The sequence below is a fragment of the Chaetodon trifascialis genome, chromosome 18, assembly GCF_039877785.1.
Source record: "Chaetodon trifascialis isolate fChaTrf1 chromosome 18, fChaTrf1.hap1, whole genome shotgun sequence".
Taxonomy (NCBI): Eukaryota; Metazoa; Chordata; class Actinopteri; order Chaetodontiformes; family Chaetodontidae; genus Chaetodon; species Chaetodon trifascialis.
This window is the reverse complement of record NC_092073.1, coordinates 9,432,099-9,450,147: the sequence shown is the minus strand read 5'-3', so window position 1 is coordinate 9,450,147 and position 18,049 is coordinate 9,432,099. Positions and strand designations below refer to the sequence as shown.

The window sequence follows — 18,049 nt, the reverse complement described above, 5'->3', positions numbered from 1 at the left end:
ACAACTGCAAGTGCAAAGCAGAAGTATATTAGCACCTTTAGCTCATTAGCATGAACAGGGAGCTAGTTTACAGCTAAAGCTAGCTACCTTGTGAAGAAACTCAACTGAAAGAGCCAGACGAAAAGAGAGCGAATGGTGGACTTACATTTGTCAGTTGGCCAGAAACACAGCTCCAAATGAATGCTAATGTTGCTCCATAAATGCTACATGAAATAGACACTTGTTTGCTAACTTGCTAGCCATAGCAACTTTACAAAGCAATAATATGTCAAGGCTAGTGAGTTAATTTTGTTGGCCTGCAACCTTGCGGCAAAAAATAATAAAATAAAAAATAATTATATACCTTTTTCACTGAAACATGTGATCCCATAGCAGGAAACACACAGTTGTAAGTTGTAGCCTAGCATTACAAAGAACTTCATTCTATTTAGGAGTACGAGCTCTATGGGCCTGGTATTGTAAATGCTGTCATGTCACTGTCACTGTCATGACTTACTGATTTACATAAATGGAACAGAGCCATCGTTAAAGCTACTAGTTCCACCTGTTCTTTCCTTGCTATAAAAAGTCAGTGTCTGGCATTAAAAAGATGTATTGCAGCTTTTCAACCATAAACTTTTGGACTGAGAAGACCAGATTTTTTTTTTTTTTTTTTTTTTTTAACTTTTTTAGGTTTTGAAACTTTTGGAATCTTATATCAGCCATATTGTTTTCATTAAAATAAGAATTTAGCTATTAGACCAACTGGGTAGAGTTAGCAATTTAGAAAAGTAAACTTTTTAGCTTTTACTTGAAAATGGTCAGTTTTGTATTGATATCATCTGGGAGGTTATTCCAGGTCTGTGTTGCAGGATAGCAAAATGCGGTTTCAATTTGTTTTGTTCTAACTCTTTGGACAATCAGTAGACTAGTCCCAGATGTCCTAGGGGTTCTAGGAGGTTCATATGGCACAGCAGAGATGTATTTGGGCCCAGAGCCACAGAGTGATTTGTAGATGAGCAGTTGGATTTTGAAATCAATTCACTGAGTGACTGGTTGCCAGTGTAAGGATTTTAGAACTGGAGTAATGTGGTCATATAGTGCTCGTCAGGACCCTGGCAGCGGTGTTGTGAATAAGTTGGAGTTGCCAAAGAGCTTTTTGAAAGCCCTATGAACACAGCATTACAGTAATTCAATCTACGGCAACTAAAGGAGTGGGATTCTTGCAATCTTTTGAGATGTTAGTAAGCAGATGAAGTGACTGATTTGATGTGACAATTTAAATGTGAGTCTACGAAAACACTAAGATTACTGGCTTGACTCTTTGTTATGAGAGACAGGATGCGGAGATTCTGTATTTCATTCTGTGCTCTGAAGACATTACCTCAGTCTTATCTCTATGTAGAAAATTTTGCATCATCCAGTCAGTAATTTGTTCGATGCAGTTATACAAAGATTCACAAAGATCCAACAGGTCCATCGTCGTCCAATGTAACTAAAATGTAGATTTGTGCATCACTTGCATAATTTTGGCTACATTATTATTTTGTATAATTTGGCCAAGAGGAGGCATAAATGGGTTAAACAAGAGAGGTCCCAAGATTGACACTTGTGGAACCCCACTGGTCTATGGCCATCTGCTGGGACACACCGTTAACAATGGAGACAAAGAACTTTCTGTCATGAAGATATGACTTGAGCCACTTATGGACAGTCCTTGAGATTTCCATCCAGCTTTATAATCTTTGCAATAGAATTGTATGGTCTACAGTGTCCATATAGCAGCACTAAGATCCAACAATAATACAACAGTCATTCAGATGAATGTCATTTAGCACTGTTATGAGTCCAGTCTTGGTGCTATGATGGGACCAAAATGCTGATTGAAAGCTATCAAAATAATTGCTCGAGGTTAAAAAAATTGTGTGTTAAAAACGTGGAATGATTTCACCTAAGAACAGTAGGTTTGATATAGGTCAATTTAGTACAGCAGCATCAAGACTGTTCTTCTTTGTAAGAGGAAAGAGACTTTACAGAACATCTGTAACTTCTCATCCATATATGGTGTAAAAATAACCATCCATAAAAACGGTATCAGGTGTTCCCTTTCGAAGACAATCATTCAGAGGTCTGGTTCTTAATTTTTTGACAAACATGCCTGTGCTCCTAAGTGCGCTATAACTGCAGTCACAGCCACAGAAATAAGCTGTTGACAAAACAGAGGATCACACCCAAGAGGGCCTGGCGTGGTCGGCATGTCGAAACACCGCAAACCACATAGTTGGCCTTTGCTAGAACTTGCTCACATTTGGATCCAGCTTGAGGCAGGAATTGTCATCTCAGGCAAACATGGTATAAGAAAAACAAGAGAAACAACTCAACAACTTGCAGTTCAGAAGACTGCTGTTCTCAAAACAAAAGTAAATGTCCTTCAAATGGGTCTTTCCAAATCACTGCATTGGCAAAATAATAATACAATAAAATTCACACTGGCAGTGGAAACCTTATGGATTAGTAGTAATATGGCTCTCCACAACATTGCTGCTGGGTTGCTAATGGCGATCACTTCCTTGACTCTGTGGAGCAAGTGAAACAGCCAGTAAAGCATTTCATGTGAACCACCAACCATTGTCCCACAGCTCTGAAACAAGTAAAATGGAGTTCTCATTTCCAAAATGTGAGCTGCTCTGAGGGGAGAGATGATCTCACTGGTTGAGTTGGATGTTGATATGCAGAGTCAAAAAGACAATCCTCTTTCCATGTTTTCTGGCTCAGAAACATTAATGCTCGCTGCAAAAGCAAGAGAGATCATAAATTAACTCTTTTTCTTTCTGCTAACTGAAATACTAATGATCAAAAATTGCCTGACCTTCCAAGTTCATTATAGATTCATATTTTCCAAAACAATTCAAGCTTGCCAGACTACAATGTTGTGACTCCTTGGTAGCACCCATTGAGTTGAATTGAGTGGACCTATTTGATTATTTCGGTCTCCAGAGCCGCTCTAGTTGTTGAACTAGAGTACAATCTATAAAACCTGGGGAAAAGCTTCACTTCACAGAGCCAGATTTGGGATCTTGTCCTGAATAAGTGGAACTACAGTAGTCTATACCATTACTGAATGGAAAAGTAATGCCTGTGTGTATTTTAAGAAGAGAAAAAGGTGCCCTCCATGTTAAGACGTGCGAAGTGTAGACAGTGGAAGCTGTCAAAACAGCCTTTAGGAACATGCTCGACAGGTTGAAAGTGCTTTTCCATCTTAGCACTATTAGCTAACATAATACTGGCTCTTTCTGTCTGAAATACATTCACAGCTTGTCTCCTTGCTCACATTTTCCACTTTGAAGAATCCAAATATATGTTATGTAGCCCACCAACTCATTCAGTGGCACTGGGAGCTGCACAATGTGCTAATCTTTTCTTTTATGAAGGCATATTGCCACTGTACACACATCAGAATATGGAGAGAGTGTTTTGACAGTACAGAGAGAAGTCCATTTATCTCAACTTTCCCAACAGGCAACATACATGCAGCAAATTGATGGGCAACAGATGGCAAAGATAAAGTCATTTTCTTGAAAGGAGCATAAAAGAAGGCAGAGGAAAATAATATGTAGCAGTCTAATGAGCAGCTCCTCTAAAACTATTAGCTGCAGGAGGGCTTTGTACAACAATAGATCCAAACTTATTCTGCCATGTTCAACTGTGTTACAGTTTGATGAAACTAATTACCCCTCTAACTCCCAAACCTAGGGAGTTAGAGGGCTACCTCTAATCAACCAGTCAGGTTGATAAAATCACATAAAAGGAGCTTAATGTTAACTTTTCCCATAGCATACCCATTATCTTCTGGCGACTAATCTATGATGACAAAGGGGAGCACTAGAGGTGAGAGGGGTACAACAGGGAGATGGGGAAAAACAAAATGAAAGCTGGGATCGAGATCAGTGGCACAACAGACTCCAGATTAGAAGGTTGGGTGCTGAAATCATGTCAGGGTCAGTCTCAACTGTATTCCCCTTCCCCATCAGGGCATCATTACGAACTGCGACCTAACTACAACTTCCCTTCTATTATGGGAGGACAATGACGAGAACAATTAATTTTTCAATGTTGGGAAGTTCAAGTTCAAATCCTGTCGAGGTTTTAACACACATACGACATTTCCTAATGGATATTAGCAAACTTCCAAAGAAAGGATGTTCCCATGAAATCTATACATTACTGAAAGCAGGACCTCAATTCTTCAATGAAACACAATAAAAGAAAAAAAAAGGATCGTCCTAGCTCCTAGAACACATGGATGGTTAAAATTTTATCTGTAAAACACTCATGCTACCAGATAATCTGTGTCAATTTCCAATCAGGGTTTCCTTTGAATTTGCCAGGTTGGTCAACTCTGGTCCAAAGAAGACAGAAAGGAAAACTCGTCTGCTAGCAATGGGACAAGAGTCAACTGCCCCTTTATAACAGGTGTACCCACGTTTAAAAAAACCTGCATATTAACGCAAATTTTGGTGTAAAAGCAGTAATGGAGTTATTGGTTATACCTACCGCCACAGACTGGCACAATAACAGGTATTCACCATCTTGAATAAACAGGAGCATCAGGGCATTTTTGGCATTTCACTGCTATCTCTGAGGTTGAACATTCCTGAAGCTATAAAAAGAAGCCTTACTACACAAGTGCACGTCTAAGTTATGCGAGATCAAGTGCATTGCTTCTTTGTCTTGCTTCTAACGGTTCAGGCCAATGATTAGCCAGATTATCTGTACCAGTGGGTTAAGATAACAAAACGGTGTCCTCACCATCACAAGGCTGTGGCTGTGATAGGAAAACACAAGCTTAGCAGCTATCAGAAGCTCATGTTTGATATGTCAGCATGGTCAAATATCTGAATGGAGCCACATTATCTCTGAAGGAAAATATGACTGAAGAACAAACCCACACATATGAAAATACATGCATTCTTGCTTACACATCCACAAATTCACCATATGCTTTTTGCCATACTGTGTCAAGTCCTGCTAAATCTCCAAAAGATTTGACAACAAAAGCAGTTCCTGTTAATCAGTTTCAAGGGCAGTGGATAAATACAGCAAACCAAAAAAATAAAAATCTCTCTCAACTACAAAAACAGTGACAACAGAAATGAACCCTGACCCTGAATGCCTCAACACAGAATACATGTAGCCAGAAAACCAATCACGCAAAGGCTTGGCATGGCTATGACATACTCAGACTTTGGCAGTTGCCATTATGGCATCTGGCCTGCTAGCATTGCTGTGTTTTGCAGCTACTACCAGAAATTCTCCCAGCTTTGTCTGTCACACGATGCTTCAATTCAGCATCCAGACTAGCTGCTCCCTGCTTTGCATGCATGTGCTCTCCCTCACATGTGCATACCATATGTCAGCACCTGTGTACACGTACACATGAGACAGATGCTAGCCAGTGAGGAAGGTCTAAAATCATCTTAGGTTGAGGTCTAAAGCCATCTTCGGTTTTAGGTTGAAACGCTGTTTTTTGAAAGATAAAGCTCTGAGTGTGGTGTCATTGTCCTTTGAGTCATCCACATGAGCAGGGAACCTCGTCAGACAGTCGTTTAGTCATTCAGCCAGACAGGTTGTTACGAAAGTACTCTCAAATCTCCTCAACACTGACCCACATGCAAAGCCACAAAACACTCTGTGGCATATACAGAGCAGTTTGGACATTTTTCAGGCAGTTTTTATTGTTTTGGCGATGTACCATATTGACCTTTTTGTACATGTCAGAGATAATGTAACTGTTACTTTAATACAATCATCATATTCAATATTTGGTTACAAACTGTTTGCAGTCTGAGCCAGAAGTCTCCAAGCCACAGATATCAGATACTTGATATGCTCCCTGTTGAGGCTCGGTTGGGTCTGTACTGCAGCCAGCACCACTTCTTACTTGTTTTGGGGTTGTTGCCAGGTGAAGAACATCCCACTCTTTGGCCATAAAAAAACACTCTGGTTGCCTTTTCTGTATGTTATTGATGATTGTGCTTCACTGTCCACCAGTTCTACACTGTTTGTCCAATATGAATGGGAACACTTCAAAACACCCTTAAAACCTCATAGTCTGTTACATTTCACTTCCATATGTGTTTGACTTGAATACCAAAATAAAAGAAAAAGCATCACTGTCTGGCTATTTATAGACTGGACTGCTTATGCTTCTACACTGACTGAACTATACTTACATTGAAGTAGTTCTTCAAGATCGTGCTTCCACATTTCAAGACTAGCATTTAACTACTAGTCTGCTTCTCCAATTTACTGTCACGACTATGTACCACTATAAACATGCTGCTAACAGCCTCCATGTGAAATTACAGGGTATTTTGCACTGTGCAATCTGTTTTCTGCACTACACTACAGCACGATCCATTATTGCTGCATATTTTTTGACATCGCAAAAAGCACCTGAAGTTCTTTACATGTTTGTCTCAAAAGCAAGAAACTCAAAAGGTTGAGCAAATCACTGTCTTAGGTCTCAGCAGATGGTGAGGGATTGGAGTACGACACAATCTTTCCTGGATGTTTGGGCAAACTAATTTTCAAAGCAACGCGTGTGCTATGTTTTACTTGAACACTGGCTGGCAAAAATTCCCCTGAAAGGAGTTAGCACGAAAGCAAAGACACTGCTCAGTCAGCTGGATAGCATAACCATGTCAACCAGCTGGAAAACAAAGGAAGAAAGAAAAGAGAGATCAAGAAACATGAAGGGAGCAAAAAAAGGATAGGAAACTGAGGAAAGCAAGAGGAGGATACAACTAAAGGAAAAGAGGTTACTGAGTGCACATTTCTCCTCTTCTTCCCCTGATTTGTTCCCTGCTGTGGCAGAAAGGAACTAAATCACTGCTGCTTGACCACAGTTGAACCATAGACCTAATCGTACTCAGTTACCATCAATCACATTAGGTCCCATCATCCAACAGGGCCTATACAACTCAGCCAAGTACAGTCCACTCACATGATAATCCCCCAATTATCTTCCACTGCTGTAATATTCCTCCTCACATACAGCAGCTCCTCTCTATTACATAAGCAGGGAGCCGCTGAGTGTAGTGAGCTAATGAGCACTGACAGTTCTTCCAGCACCAATTTCCACTTTCTCTTTCTGGTATGTTTCTGTACTGCTGCACTGGCTGTTAGGTCTTCACCTGAGAAAAGATGAGGATTAAAAACTCCAATTGGACTTTTCTTAGAGGCTGATGAATCCCAGACGTGGGGGTTGAAGCAGCAGATTTGGAAACAAATTAAATTGCAGAAGCAAAATAAGCAGTTGAAACTTTCAAAATGACATCATTGCCGTTCCCTTCTAAGAAAATGCCGAGACAGAAACAAGTTATCTCTAACATGTGTTTTGGAGGCTGTCTTCTCTTTCATTTTTCCAACAAATCAACGTCAATTTGGTGCTTCAAACACTGTGTTTCAACTCTAACTTTGCCCTGCAGCAGTAACGTGTCTACGCTGAGATCTTCTACATTGCTAAAAGGAATGATGTATTTGTTTAAGGGGTGCCCTATATCATATCCTTCACCATAATATGGGTATAATTGTTATGATTAAAAAAAATCATATTGTGATAATGAAAACATTTGATTTATTGTGAGCTCAAAACAAAGCATAGAAGCTACACTGGCTCAGCACAGCATTGTTGAATCTTTGGCAAGATGTCAAAAATATTATCATAGAAAAGCTGAAATATCGTGACACCACTTTAGGGCCCACTCCTGATTTTTTCCTCACAGGTGGAACTAAAAGTTACCCAACAGCCAGTTTTCCTTTGAACTGACGAGAAGTCAGGCGGATGGGGAGTTTTAAGGCAGGGGTCAGCAACAGGCAGCCAGCTAGGTGAGAAGCAAGTGTGTTCATACTGTGGGTCTTTGAAGCTGTACAGACAATTTACTGCATAGTTATTGGTATCTGTTCCGTCCCTGGAGAGCATGCTGCCAGCTGGTTCTTTTAAGCACAGTAAACATGTTTACTGTATCCAGGACATGTGAGAAAATATTCACTGCCCCTTTTCTCTGCTTTTCACACTGGAAATAGCACTTTTTGACACTGATTAACAGGCAAAAATGTCAAAATGAAAACAATACCAAGAAAGGTGAGGCCAAAATTGCAACTGAGGACATTAAAAGTGCACCTGTAAAGTGATGTTTTATTTTTCAAGGCTAAAATCTTAAGTTTGCCAGTTTAGGAAATGCATCTATTTCCTGTCTGACTGCACACTCAATAGGAAGCTACAGCTGGTGAGTTTAGATGAGTATAAAGACTGGAAAGGTCTCAAAGCGTCTTTAAAGCATATTAAAAATGACTATTTGTGCTGTTTCCTCCTTCCAGTCTTTACCCTGAAGTGAGCTAATTGGCTGCTAGCGTCATAGTTAAAGGAGAGAGTGGTGCTGATCTTCTCATTTAACTCTCATCAAGGAAGCTCAAAAGCACATTTCCCAAAATGCCCATCTATTCCTTCAAAGCTCAATTCTCAGTTACTTCTCATTTTCTTTGCATTATCAGCCACTTTGGAAGAAGCTTTCAACTTGATCAATTCATAAACATATATTTACAAAAAAAAATAAAAAATTCCAATGTGGACACACTGCACTTCTGATGTGTGACGCATCTGTATGAGTCATAAACACAGATAAATCATCATCATGTCATGGACTTGTCTTCAGACATCCTGGAACCACAGGACATATGCTCCTCATATGCTGCAGAAACATGGGACTTTGTTTAACCATGCTGTCCCCTCAGGATATTCTGCATGTATGTCGTTCAACGAGTTGACTTCGCTGTGACATGTCTGTGAGGCTGAACGTGCAGAATTTTGGGGAGGAAAAAGGCCAATTATGTGCTTTTCAGCTTTAGCCTACATTTAGGTTTGACATGAGTAGCTGTGGGAAAGTGGGAGACAAATAGGATCGAGAAATGTAGCTCTTCCAAGAGTTAGAGCCACAAATTATGGATCAACTTTGAGTATTCTTTTGTTTTATGTCTCTGACAGTGTACCAGATGTGAGCGAAGCCAGACTGTAAGAGGATGAGTGAAGCTCCGAACCTCCCAGTCACGTCTACGTGGTGTTTTGTATGCCAACAGGAAAGCCCACAAAATAACATCTTCATATTGCTCTTGCTTACATGACTGAAAATGTGGTAAATACACAGCTATTACTTGGCTGGCCAAGTGCTAAAAACAACAGTCTTGGGAAGAGAAAGGCAGGATGAGAAGCTTAATCCTTCATGACTGTGCATACTGTGGACCAGATTGACTCTGAAGTTAATGGTGCTTGAGTGGCTGATTGATGCGTACTTCCTGGTCCCCCTGAGACTGTGACAAATGTCTCAAGAGTCCCCATAGACCATCAGGTACACTGACACAGCTTGAGACACTGTCTGGGCTCAGCTAATTCAACACAGCTATTTCTGAGAGGAGAATAAGTCTAATTTCACAGATCACTGGTATTGGTGGCAACTAAGAGCGAAAGCTGCAAGAGTGAAAAGCGCCACAGAATTTCCACAGCAGTGCAAGTGGCAAATATCTTCGCAACCCAAGGAGGTGGATGTGGAATGAAGAGGCAGATAAAGACGGTGGAGTCTGAATGTAGGCGGAGGCCTGATCAGCTCAAAGCATCCAGGAGAAGGGAGAGAACAGGCAGACGTGAAGTAGCTGTTGAAGAGATGAGCTTTGAGCTCATGCAGGAAGAGGAGTGTGCTTCTCATACCATCAGTTTGTCTCCACATAAATCAGATAAACAAAGAAGTAAATGAGAATTTGTGGCAGCAACCAAAGCGATCTATGCTGACTTCCTCGAAAAGCTCTTTCACACCTAACCTCTTTGGTTTGGTTTGAATGGACTCTGGTGCTTTTGCCCGTTTGGTTGGGTTTGTTTGGATCATGGATGTATAATTACTGCTGGATACAGCATAGGATGCAGGGCTCTGTTCATTCCTATGAATGTTGCTCAGTGGCACATGAAGCTAAAAAAGCCACTTCCTGCTGTAAAGAAATTACCCGGATGAATGCATTCTGGACTCTGGGGCCAATAGGGCACGCGCAGCAGAGACTTCGGCCAGCCGAGCTGGCTAGCTTTAGCCCTCCATTAGCGTCAATGGTGATAAGATGATAGAACGAGCTTTCATAGACTTTCCACATGTTATCAGAAGTCTTCTGGGACCCATTCGTGCATTTTGGTGTGGAGATGGAGGTGTGTTGAGCTTGTGTCTTACTCCTTATATTTTAGCCGTTTCTCATTTAAAAGGAGTAATGCTGTAATATTCTGACAAAAGACGCCTGTTTACGTTCTATCTTACCTGGTCTGCATCATTCACAAAATGAATCGAGCTGCAGTCTCCACTAATGACACTCAAACAAGTTATTTCTTCTCAAGATAAACATTAGCTGCAGCATGACCTGCTGTCAGTCATCCCAATTTGATTTCCTCATAGTGGAAGTGGCACAGATGATGCAAGATGACATCACCAAAACTGTCCAATTAACTAGATAGCTTTGGGCCTGTATGACTTCATGTTTACAGCGCTCGGTTTGTTATAAAAAGTGTGTATTTTTTTTCTCCCTCCATGCTCCTGACCTAATGAACCGCAGCACAGCTATAAAAACAACCCGAGACAGCAAAGTAATTCAGTTCAGAGAGGCCTTTGCATCTTCATCGCATCAAATGTTTTTGACAACACACCTTATTCCAGCACGCCGACCAAACTGCGTGCCACTTTTTCTGAAAGATTCCTCACTTGCAGAATGTGCCTTTGCAATCTGAGACGTCTGAATTGTGCCAGACGCTTGTTTCACTTCGCTTTGTTTCTCCGCTCTTCGTGCTGAAGCTGCTTCACCCAAGCGGACTACTGTCTCAGATGAATTATGTATGATTTATGTACTTTTCTCTGGAAAAAGGCATCATTTCTGTTTTCAGCATTCAAATACATATTGCATGATGCATTATCTGCATACCACGGGATGTAGTTTTGCATCACGTCCTATTGGATGATTGTCATTTTTGTGACACTGTAAATGCAGCCATATAAAAATCCACTTTGCCCTTTTAAACTAAGGGTTAAAGAAACACCATGCTGTTGTCAGCTGCAGGAATATCATAAAACTCAAGTGACCTATGTGTGAATACATCCTCCTGTAGTCCAAAGGTCTTGGCCGGCCTGTGATATGCACAGTAGTTAGTGTTGACCCAGAGTCAAGTGTTCTCCAGAGGGGAAGCCTACACTTCTACATTTACAGTATCACTGCATGGATCAATGGACCAGTCGCCTCCATTCTGCTGAACCACAGAAAAACCACCAAGCGCTGGTGAACAGAGGAGTGAATGTGTGGGATTGCTTGTGTGTATCTAAGGAGGAAGTGCTCTTCAAGAATGAGTGTTGACCTGCTTCGCCACCGTTTGCCTTCAGCGGTAAAATCTACTACGCAATAGCCAATATTCGTCTCATCCAGGAAGTAAAATCATACAGGTGAGCGGCTCTCAGAGTGAAAAAAAGAATATTGTTCAATCAGATCTAAACTCTACTATCGATACTCCAGAAGCCTGCAGGCGGAAAAGAAATAACTTGGCAAGAGCAGCATGGGCTCATCATGGTATTCCAAGCCCTTGAAGAGGAGCTGCAGCATTAACGTGACTCCAATGCTAATACCACCCACTGGCAAGGAGGCGAAAGCGCTGTCACTTACCATGGAAACAGCACCAAACTTCAATTCATTCATTAGTCATTTAATGGGCTTTAAAGAGCAGCCACTAGAAACCCACAAAGGGAAAAGCAATCAGTGTCCTGGTTAGGCCTCATTCAAATTTGGCACAGGACTTTCACACAGTCATGCGTTCCATCATTAAACAGATGAATTTTGAATGAACTTGTAAACTTTTTTTTTATTAGCATGTAATTGCAAAGGGCAATGAGTGCAGAGCAGGGTTCCTCCATCAGAGACAGGGTGGTGATCAGCTGTGTTGTGATACAGAGACATGAATGCACACACACAGATTATAAATGTGTCAGTGAACTGGGGTGTATCGTGTGTGTGCAGCTTGTATTTTACTGTTTTACACACACTGCGGGTTGCTTTGTTCCTATTTCATCCTCTCTGGATGAATTGGAATAATTTCAGCGTTTCCTAAACTTTTTCATGGGCCTCCTCACAGATACACAGGAGAGCAGAAAGTGGGCACATTAGTTGCACAACTTTTTAGATTCAGCTACTGAACTTCCATGATGAAAGCCACCACTCTTACGCATGTCCTGATAATTAAGAATGAAGGGTTTCCCACTCTCTCCCTCCACCAGGGGCCCCTGGGGGTCCCCACTGGCTCCGATCCTTGGGGCAGCCGCTGGCTCTCCTCTGCCCACTCTCTCCCTCTTTCTTAGCCCGTGGAAAGCGCCATGTTGAGGCTCCAGTGTGGATGCAGACGACCGCGCCGCGCATACAGAGCGAAACGTTACAAAAGCACACCGGGGCACGGCTGGGGGGGGTCTTACCTTAGCGATCGCCTTCTTATACCTCATAGCGGCTTGTTCGATAAGGTTGTGGACTCTTACATTCCCATCTCCACACGGAACGACCACCCGGGTCCTCCCGAAACACACCGTCACTTTCATTTCTCCCGATCCGCGTTAATTCCAATGAGGAAAAAGCCGCGTCAAAACGACTAAAACCATCCCCGCTGCGCGACGGTTAAAAACCAAATCCCCAGTTGTTGCGAAGTGCTTCGAAGTGAAGTTGTCTTCGTGTCCCGCGTCCTCGGAGGACAAGAGAGAAGCCCAGCATTGGATCCAGCGGCGGGGCTGGGTGGCGTCCTCCCTGTGCCGTGTTGACTCACTTACAGAAAGTTCCCAACAAAAAGCTTCTCCGGCGAGAGCGCACAACTGGACTGACACTGCGAGTGCGCCCACATGTCGGAGCAGGCACGGAGAATGTTTCCACCAGCAGCCAATGCGGTGCAGCCTGCTGCGGAGGGCAAAGCCGTCCACATTCACTTTCTTATCACACGAAGTTGCGTAACACAGGAACACATGGATGCGTAATGTTTGTCAGTGCACGAGGGTGCTGTTATGGGTGTCTTAGAAATAAAGAACTGAATTTTATTGAGCTCATAGTGTCATGGTGATTCTCTAACAGACATTAGGACTGGAGAAAAATACCTTCTACCATGGTTTTATTTTTATTTGTTTCAGTGGCTGTAATCTAGGTAGACCAAAGCAAAGGCCGCATTAACCTGCAAGAGGGGCCCTTTCTCGCTCCCCAATCCATTTTGGAGTAATAAGTGTGTGAGCTTGTGATAGTTTGTTTAAACTAAATTATGAAATTGCACCAAAGACCCTCAGGGACCCCTGAGGGTCTGGGGATTTGGGGCAGTTGCCTGCTTTGCCTGTAGGTCGTCCACCTTTACCTGGTGCTACAGTTTAAGCAAAACTTCAAATGTACTCAAATGGTGACACAAGTGGTACCAAATGTGAATTCTGTCTGCTTCGCATCTACCTGCTGTACAAACCTCATGTGTGGGATTCCCCTGGAACCAGACGACATCTCGTCAGATGCAGGTTAGTGAGTTTGAGAGTCATGGTTTGGTAAGTCTGGCAAACTGATCTGGGCTCAGGTTAAGTACCTACTGCAAGCCTATTGCAACAAGTATTGTGCTTGTTAGCACACTTGGACTTGATTCAGAGTATCTGTGACTGCCTGGATGATTCAGCAGATGGAGCATACAAACAGACGGTGAACGTCAACTCGTACGCATGAGTCACACTGACGGAGATGAGCTCCTCAGCAGAGCGAGCTGGAAGAGTCATACGTGTGTTGTGACGCAGCTGCTGAGAGCACACCAAAGTCACTCACAGGAAGCCACCGACAGCAGGGCATATATTAATGTTACGTATATGTGTAAATGACTGAACTGTAGTGCGATATGGGAAATCTGCCTGAGGCAGGACCTACAATGTGACCCAGTTTACTGGTGAAAGCTGCAACCTTTCTTTGGAGCTTCTCTCTCTGCAGCTCTTACTCTTTATGAACTAATGAAGTCCAAATGAGTGAGCATGAACAAGTGCAACATGGACAACCCTCAAACTATTTCTTTGCAACATCTTGTTGGCGCCTTGAATGTAAGCTGTATGTGGACACTTTGACAACTTCACCTCTAACACTTTCACACTGCTAATACTCCCCCTGGAGGTAATCAGAAGAAAAACACTTCCCAAAAGAGTGAAGTGAGGACAGCTTGTTGACTCTTACCTTTGCTTGCTGACATAACCGAGTCTGTCTATACAAACAACACGAAACCTGCATACAAATAACAAATGTTTACATAAAGCACCGTGTTTCCATTTATTTAACATCATGTCCAGCAGCATTTTTAGTGTTTGTGATGCGTAAAATCCAAATTGACCGTCAGCTTGCGAGCTTGTTGCATGCCAGTGCTTCCCCCAGGAAACCAGGTCACTTATTTACCCCAAACTGCTACAGTAAGATGAGTCCCCAGCCTGAATTGCAGTATGTCCACTGCACATCAGGAATGCAGGGAGGAGGAGCGAGACAGCGGTGGGAATGTGCGGTTGTGTGTGGTGCACTAAAGTTCGGGAGAAGTGCAATTACAGCTTAAGTTAAGAGTGAAGCCCAGGCCCGGGTTTCTTCGCCACTGCTGTCTTCACATGTCGGGGAATTACAACTAGGATGTAAACACAGGCCTGTGAAGCCTGTTCGCAGACTGCATCATGTGACAGATACATTACAAATAGCACAATAATGTGACACAGTAATGCTGGGGTTGGGTAGAAGATGAGTAGTTGTGGAGGAGTCTGGCTGTTTGCTGAACTACATCTTCAGAGCCGGAAAATATTGATGTGAGAGTGAAGCAGCTCGCTGCCCTCCATCCAAATATTTACACACGAGGTCCAAACCTGGGAAAATGTTTGCTTCTGTGAATACACAGCACAACGAAATGCTCCACCTTTGTTTCAAAAGCGAGGAAAATCCTTCATCCACACACTGACAGACATGTCCTGTGTGGAGAGCAGGGTAGCAGCACAGAAGACAATAAAGCATCTGTGTGTTTGTGTGAGAGAGAGTGTGTGTGGGTGTGCTGTAGCTGACAGTGAGGTGCTACTTCCATGGCAGACGTGCCCCAACATGGTCCCAGGAGTGGAGCAGGTCATTCCTGACACATCTCTCTGTCATCACACTTACCTCACCACCGCACAATTCAGCACTCACACACACACCTGCTGCATTTCTATGGATTCATTCACATATGTGTCTTCTAACGCCACCTTAAATGCAATTTGAACCTTTTATTGGTAAAGCACGTTATTGGTGAACATGTGCATTTAGCCGTTAGCTGAGGGGAAGATATCCTTTGAAAGTTAACCAGAGGAGAGAAGATCAGGTGCAGAGATCAAGCAGGGGGACACATCTTAGGTGGGGTGAAACAGGCCTTTGAGGACTGCTAATAACAGAGATACCAGGCCGCCATCATAGCCTTACTGTTCACTCCAATCATCATGTATCAAAGTCCCTTTGAAAAGCAGCCTACTACTATTCCCTCTCTGAAGCAAACTATGAAGAGATTGACGCTCTTCGTACGACATAAACAGAGGGCTCAACATGAAATAACTTAGAAAAGATGACAATACAAACTTTTGTCTTTCAGTCTTTTTATTACATAGAACTCCAGTACAGTCATATCTGCAATCTGAAGCATCTGTCCTCACAATCTTTCTCACATCAAGGCTGTGGCGAGTGGATAAGAATGGGCTGACATCAGTGTTTTGTAACTTCTATGCATGTAACTTCTATTATTCTCTAATTCTTGCCTGTTTCTTCACTGGACGGCTTCAGGTAAGGATTCAAACAAAGACACAGTAATTAGCTGATACTGGCCAGTTGCCCCAGTTGCATCTTAAAACACAGCAGCTTTGTTATTCAAATGATACTGAACAATAACTACGTAAATCCAATTTCTGTTGATCATCACAGTCTGCTGCAAGCTAAGGCATGTGGATTTTCCCAAATAGTGGGACTAATGAAGATTTCCCTAATGACACCCATTAGCAGCTGTCGCCACCCCACCTTGACTTCATAATAAATCATTAATAGCTCAAGGCAATACAGCCCCACAGTCTAACCCTAGCTCTGACTAATGCTCCAGAACACGATAAATGGAGTAAGACTTTAAGCTGTTAAGCCTCAAAACCAACATCAGGATCTGTTCACAGCTTCGATTGTGTCATGTTGAAACTGGTGGATCGCAAAATTAAAAAACATAAGTTTTTTTTTTTCATTATTTCAATATGTGCATTTCTAATTCATATAGTGTCAACAGCTTGATGTGTCTCTAAACCTGCAGTGTTAGCTTCACTGCTGCGCATGCAGTTTTTCTGAAAGCTAAAGGGCTGCATCTGCAGGCCATTGAAAGTATTACACACAGCGTACACAGTGAACACTGAGGATGGTTTTAGCACAGCTTTAGCGCTCTGATTTCATGGTTTGCAAATGCTGCCAGTTCATGTTTTGCGTACACTTTCTGCCTTGTGGAAAATGATGAGGACTTACAATTACACTCGAGTCTTCAGAAAAATCTACACGTCTCTCACAATGGAGAGAAGATTAACTTCTGCTTTCAAGATAGCATATTTCAAAAGCCGGTTTATTGCTAAATAAGCTGTAGCTGTTGGTTAGTTCCTTCTCTGACAATGCTGATTTTATTCATAGCTCCACAGAGCTCATGTCAAGAGTCTCTCCAAAAGATCAGGGAGGAAAAACATTGCACGGTGGACTGTACTATGCTGTAGGGCCTCCTCCTGCACAATGAAGGGTTCACTTCAGCAGCTGTGCCTGATGACTGATTTGACCCATACACATAAAAAGAAAAGAAAACTTGTGGGCTCCAGTTATTTTTCAGTGCCTGTAATATTTGCATTTTGCTTCTCACAACTGCAAATTTTTCAGGAGCCCCTTTATGCCACGTCAGACGACCTTGTGGCGCAACGGTAGCGCGTCTGACTCCAGATCAGAAGGTTACGTGTTCGTGTCAGTGGTTTTAAGGTTGATGTCACTAACTCTAACGTGTGATAGTCAATTTCCCTCACATAACCTCCAGATTGTCTAAGTACATGTGACTGCTGAGGTGGTTTTCCTGCCTCCACATTAGACACACGTGTGATTCCCGAGAAGGAAAAACATTAACCGATGCTGATTCATCATTGGCGTCTGATGTATGGATGAAATGCCTGCGTTTAAAGCAACGTGAATATAATTTAAACTGAATTAAAATGACTGTTGCACTCGGGTTGCTTTCCCTCTTACAGCCCAGAGGAGCTCCATCACTCCCAACAGATGGATTAACATGCAGAATGTGAAGGGTGAGAATCTTGGTGGAAATGTGTGGGACAAACTGTTCTTTGCAACCCAACACAGAATGCAGTGTGAACCATTGCTAGGCCATATCTTACTGACACGGCGTCAACATAAATCAACATAATAGGCATAAATAAAAAGTTCAGTTGGAAAACGTTATTACGTTCCGTTACATTGGCGGAAGACCTTGTACATCAATGTCACGGTCATATCCTTCACAATTTCAAAAGATATGACCCCGACGTGATTTGAACACGCAACCTTCTGATCTGGAGTCAGACGCGCTACCGTTGCGCCACGAGGTCTCACGCTGCAAACAGAGCTCATGAAAGGACTTAGAAAACTGTGAGCGCGGACAATAGCAGGACTCATTATTCTTCCTGTTTGCTTGTATCTCAACGCTTGGATCAATAAATACAAACATAAAAACAAACGGGGGAATATGGGATACACGTAAAACACTGTGAACGCGTCCTCCCTGCCGCAGGAGCCTCCTGCATAACCGAGCAGCACTATTCGTTACGGCCATCAGTCTTCATCTTCTTTCCAGAGACATCACATTTTCTCACTCAGTTTGCTCGCGTCAGCACCATGGACAGCTGTCAGACCACAGCTGGCTCACGCGCCCACCCCGGGGGCGCTGTGGTGGTCGTGCTGCGTC

The 18,049-nt window shown here is 42.6% G+C and overlaps 1 protein-coding gene and 1 non-coding gene across 3 annotated transcripts in view; both read right to left on the bottom strand.

Moving 5' to 3' along the window:
* Positions 1–12,923, bottom strand: part of LOC139346829 (partitioning defective 3 homolog) — a 314,486-nt gene extending 301,563 nt beyond the window's left edge. For both annotated transcript variants that reach the window (XM_070986146.1, XM_070986145.1), the window contains exon 1: positions 12,516–12,923. In XM_070986146.1, the coding sequence (XP_070842247.1) occupies positions 12,516–12,635 (120 nt within the window). In that variant the 5' untranslated portion in view covers positions 12,636–12,923. The remainder of the gene's footprint in view (positions 1–12,515) is intronic.
* Positions 12,924–17,621: 4,698 nt separating this feature from the next.
* On the bottom strand, positions 17,622–17,693 carry trnaw-cca (transfer RNA tryptophan (anticodon CCA)). Its single transcript has one exon. It is a non-coding gene; the product is annotated as a tRNA-Trp (tRNA).
* Between the last annotated feature and the right edge of the window lie 356 nt (positions 17,694–18,049).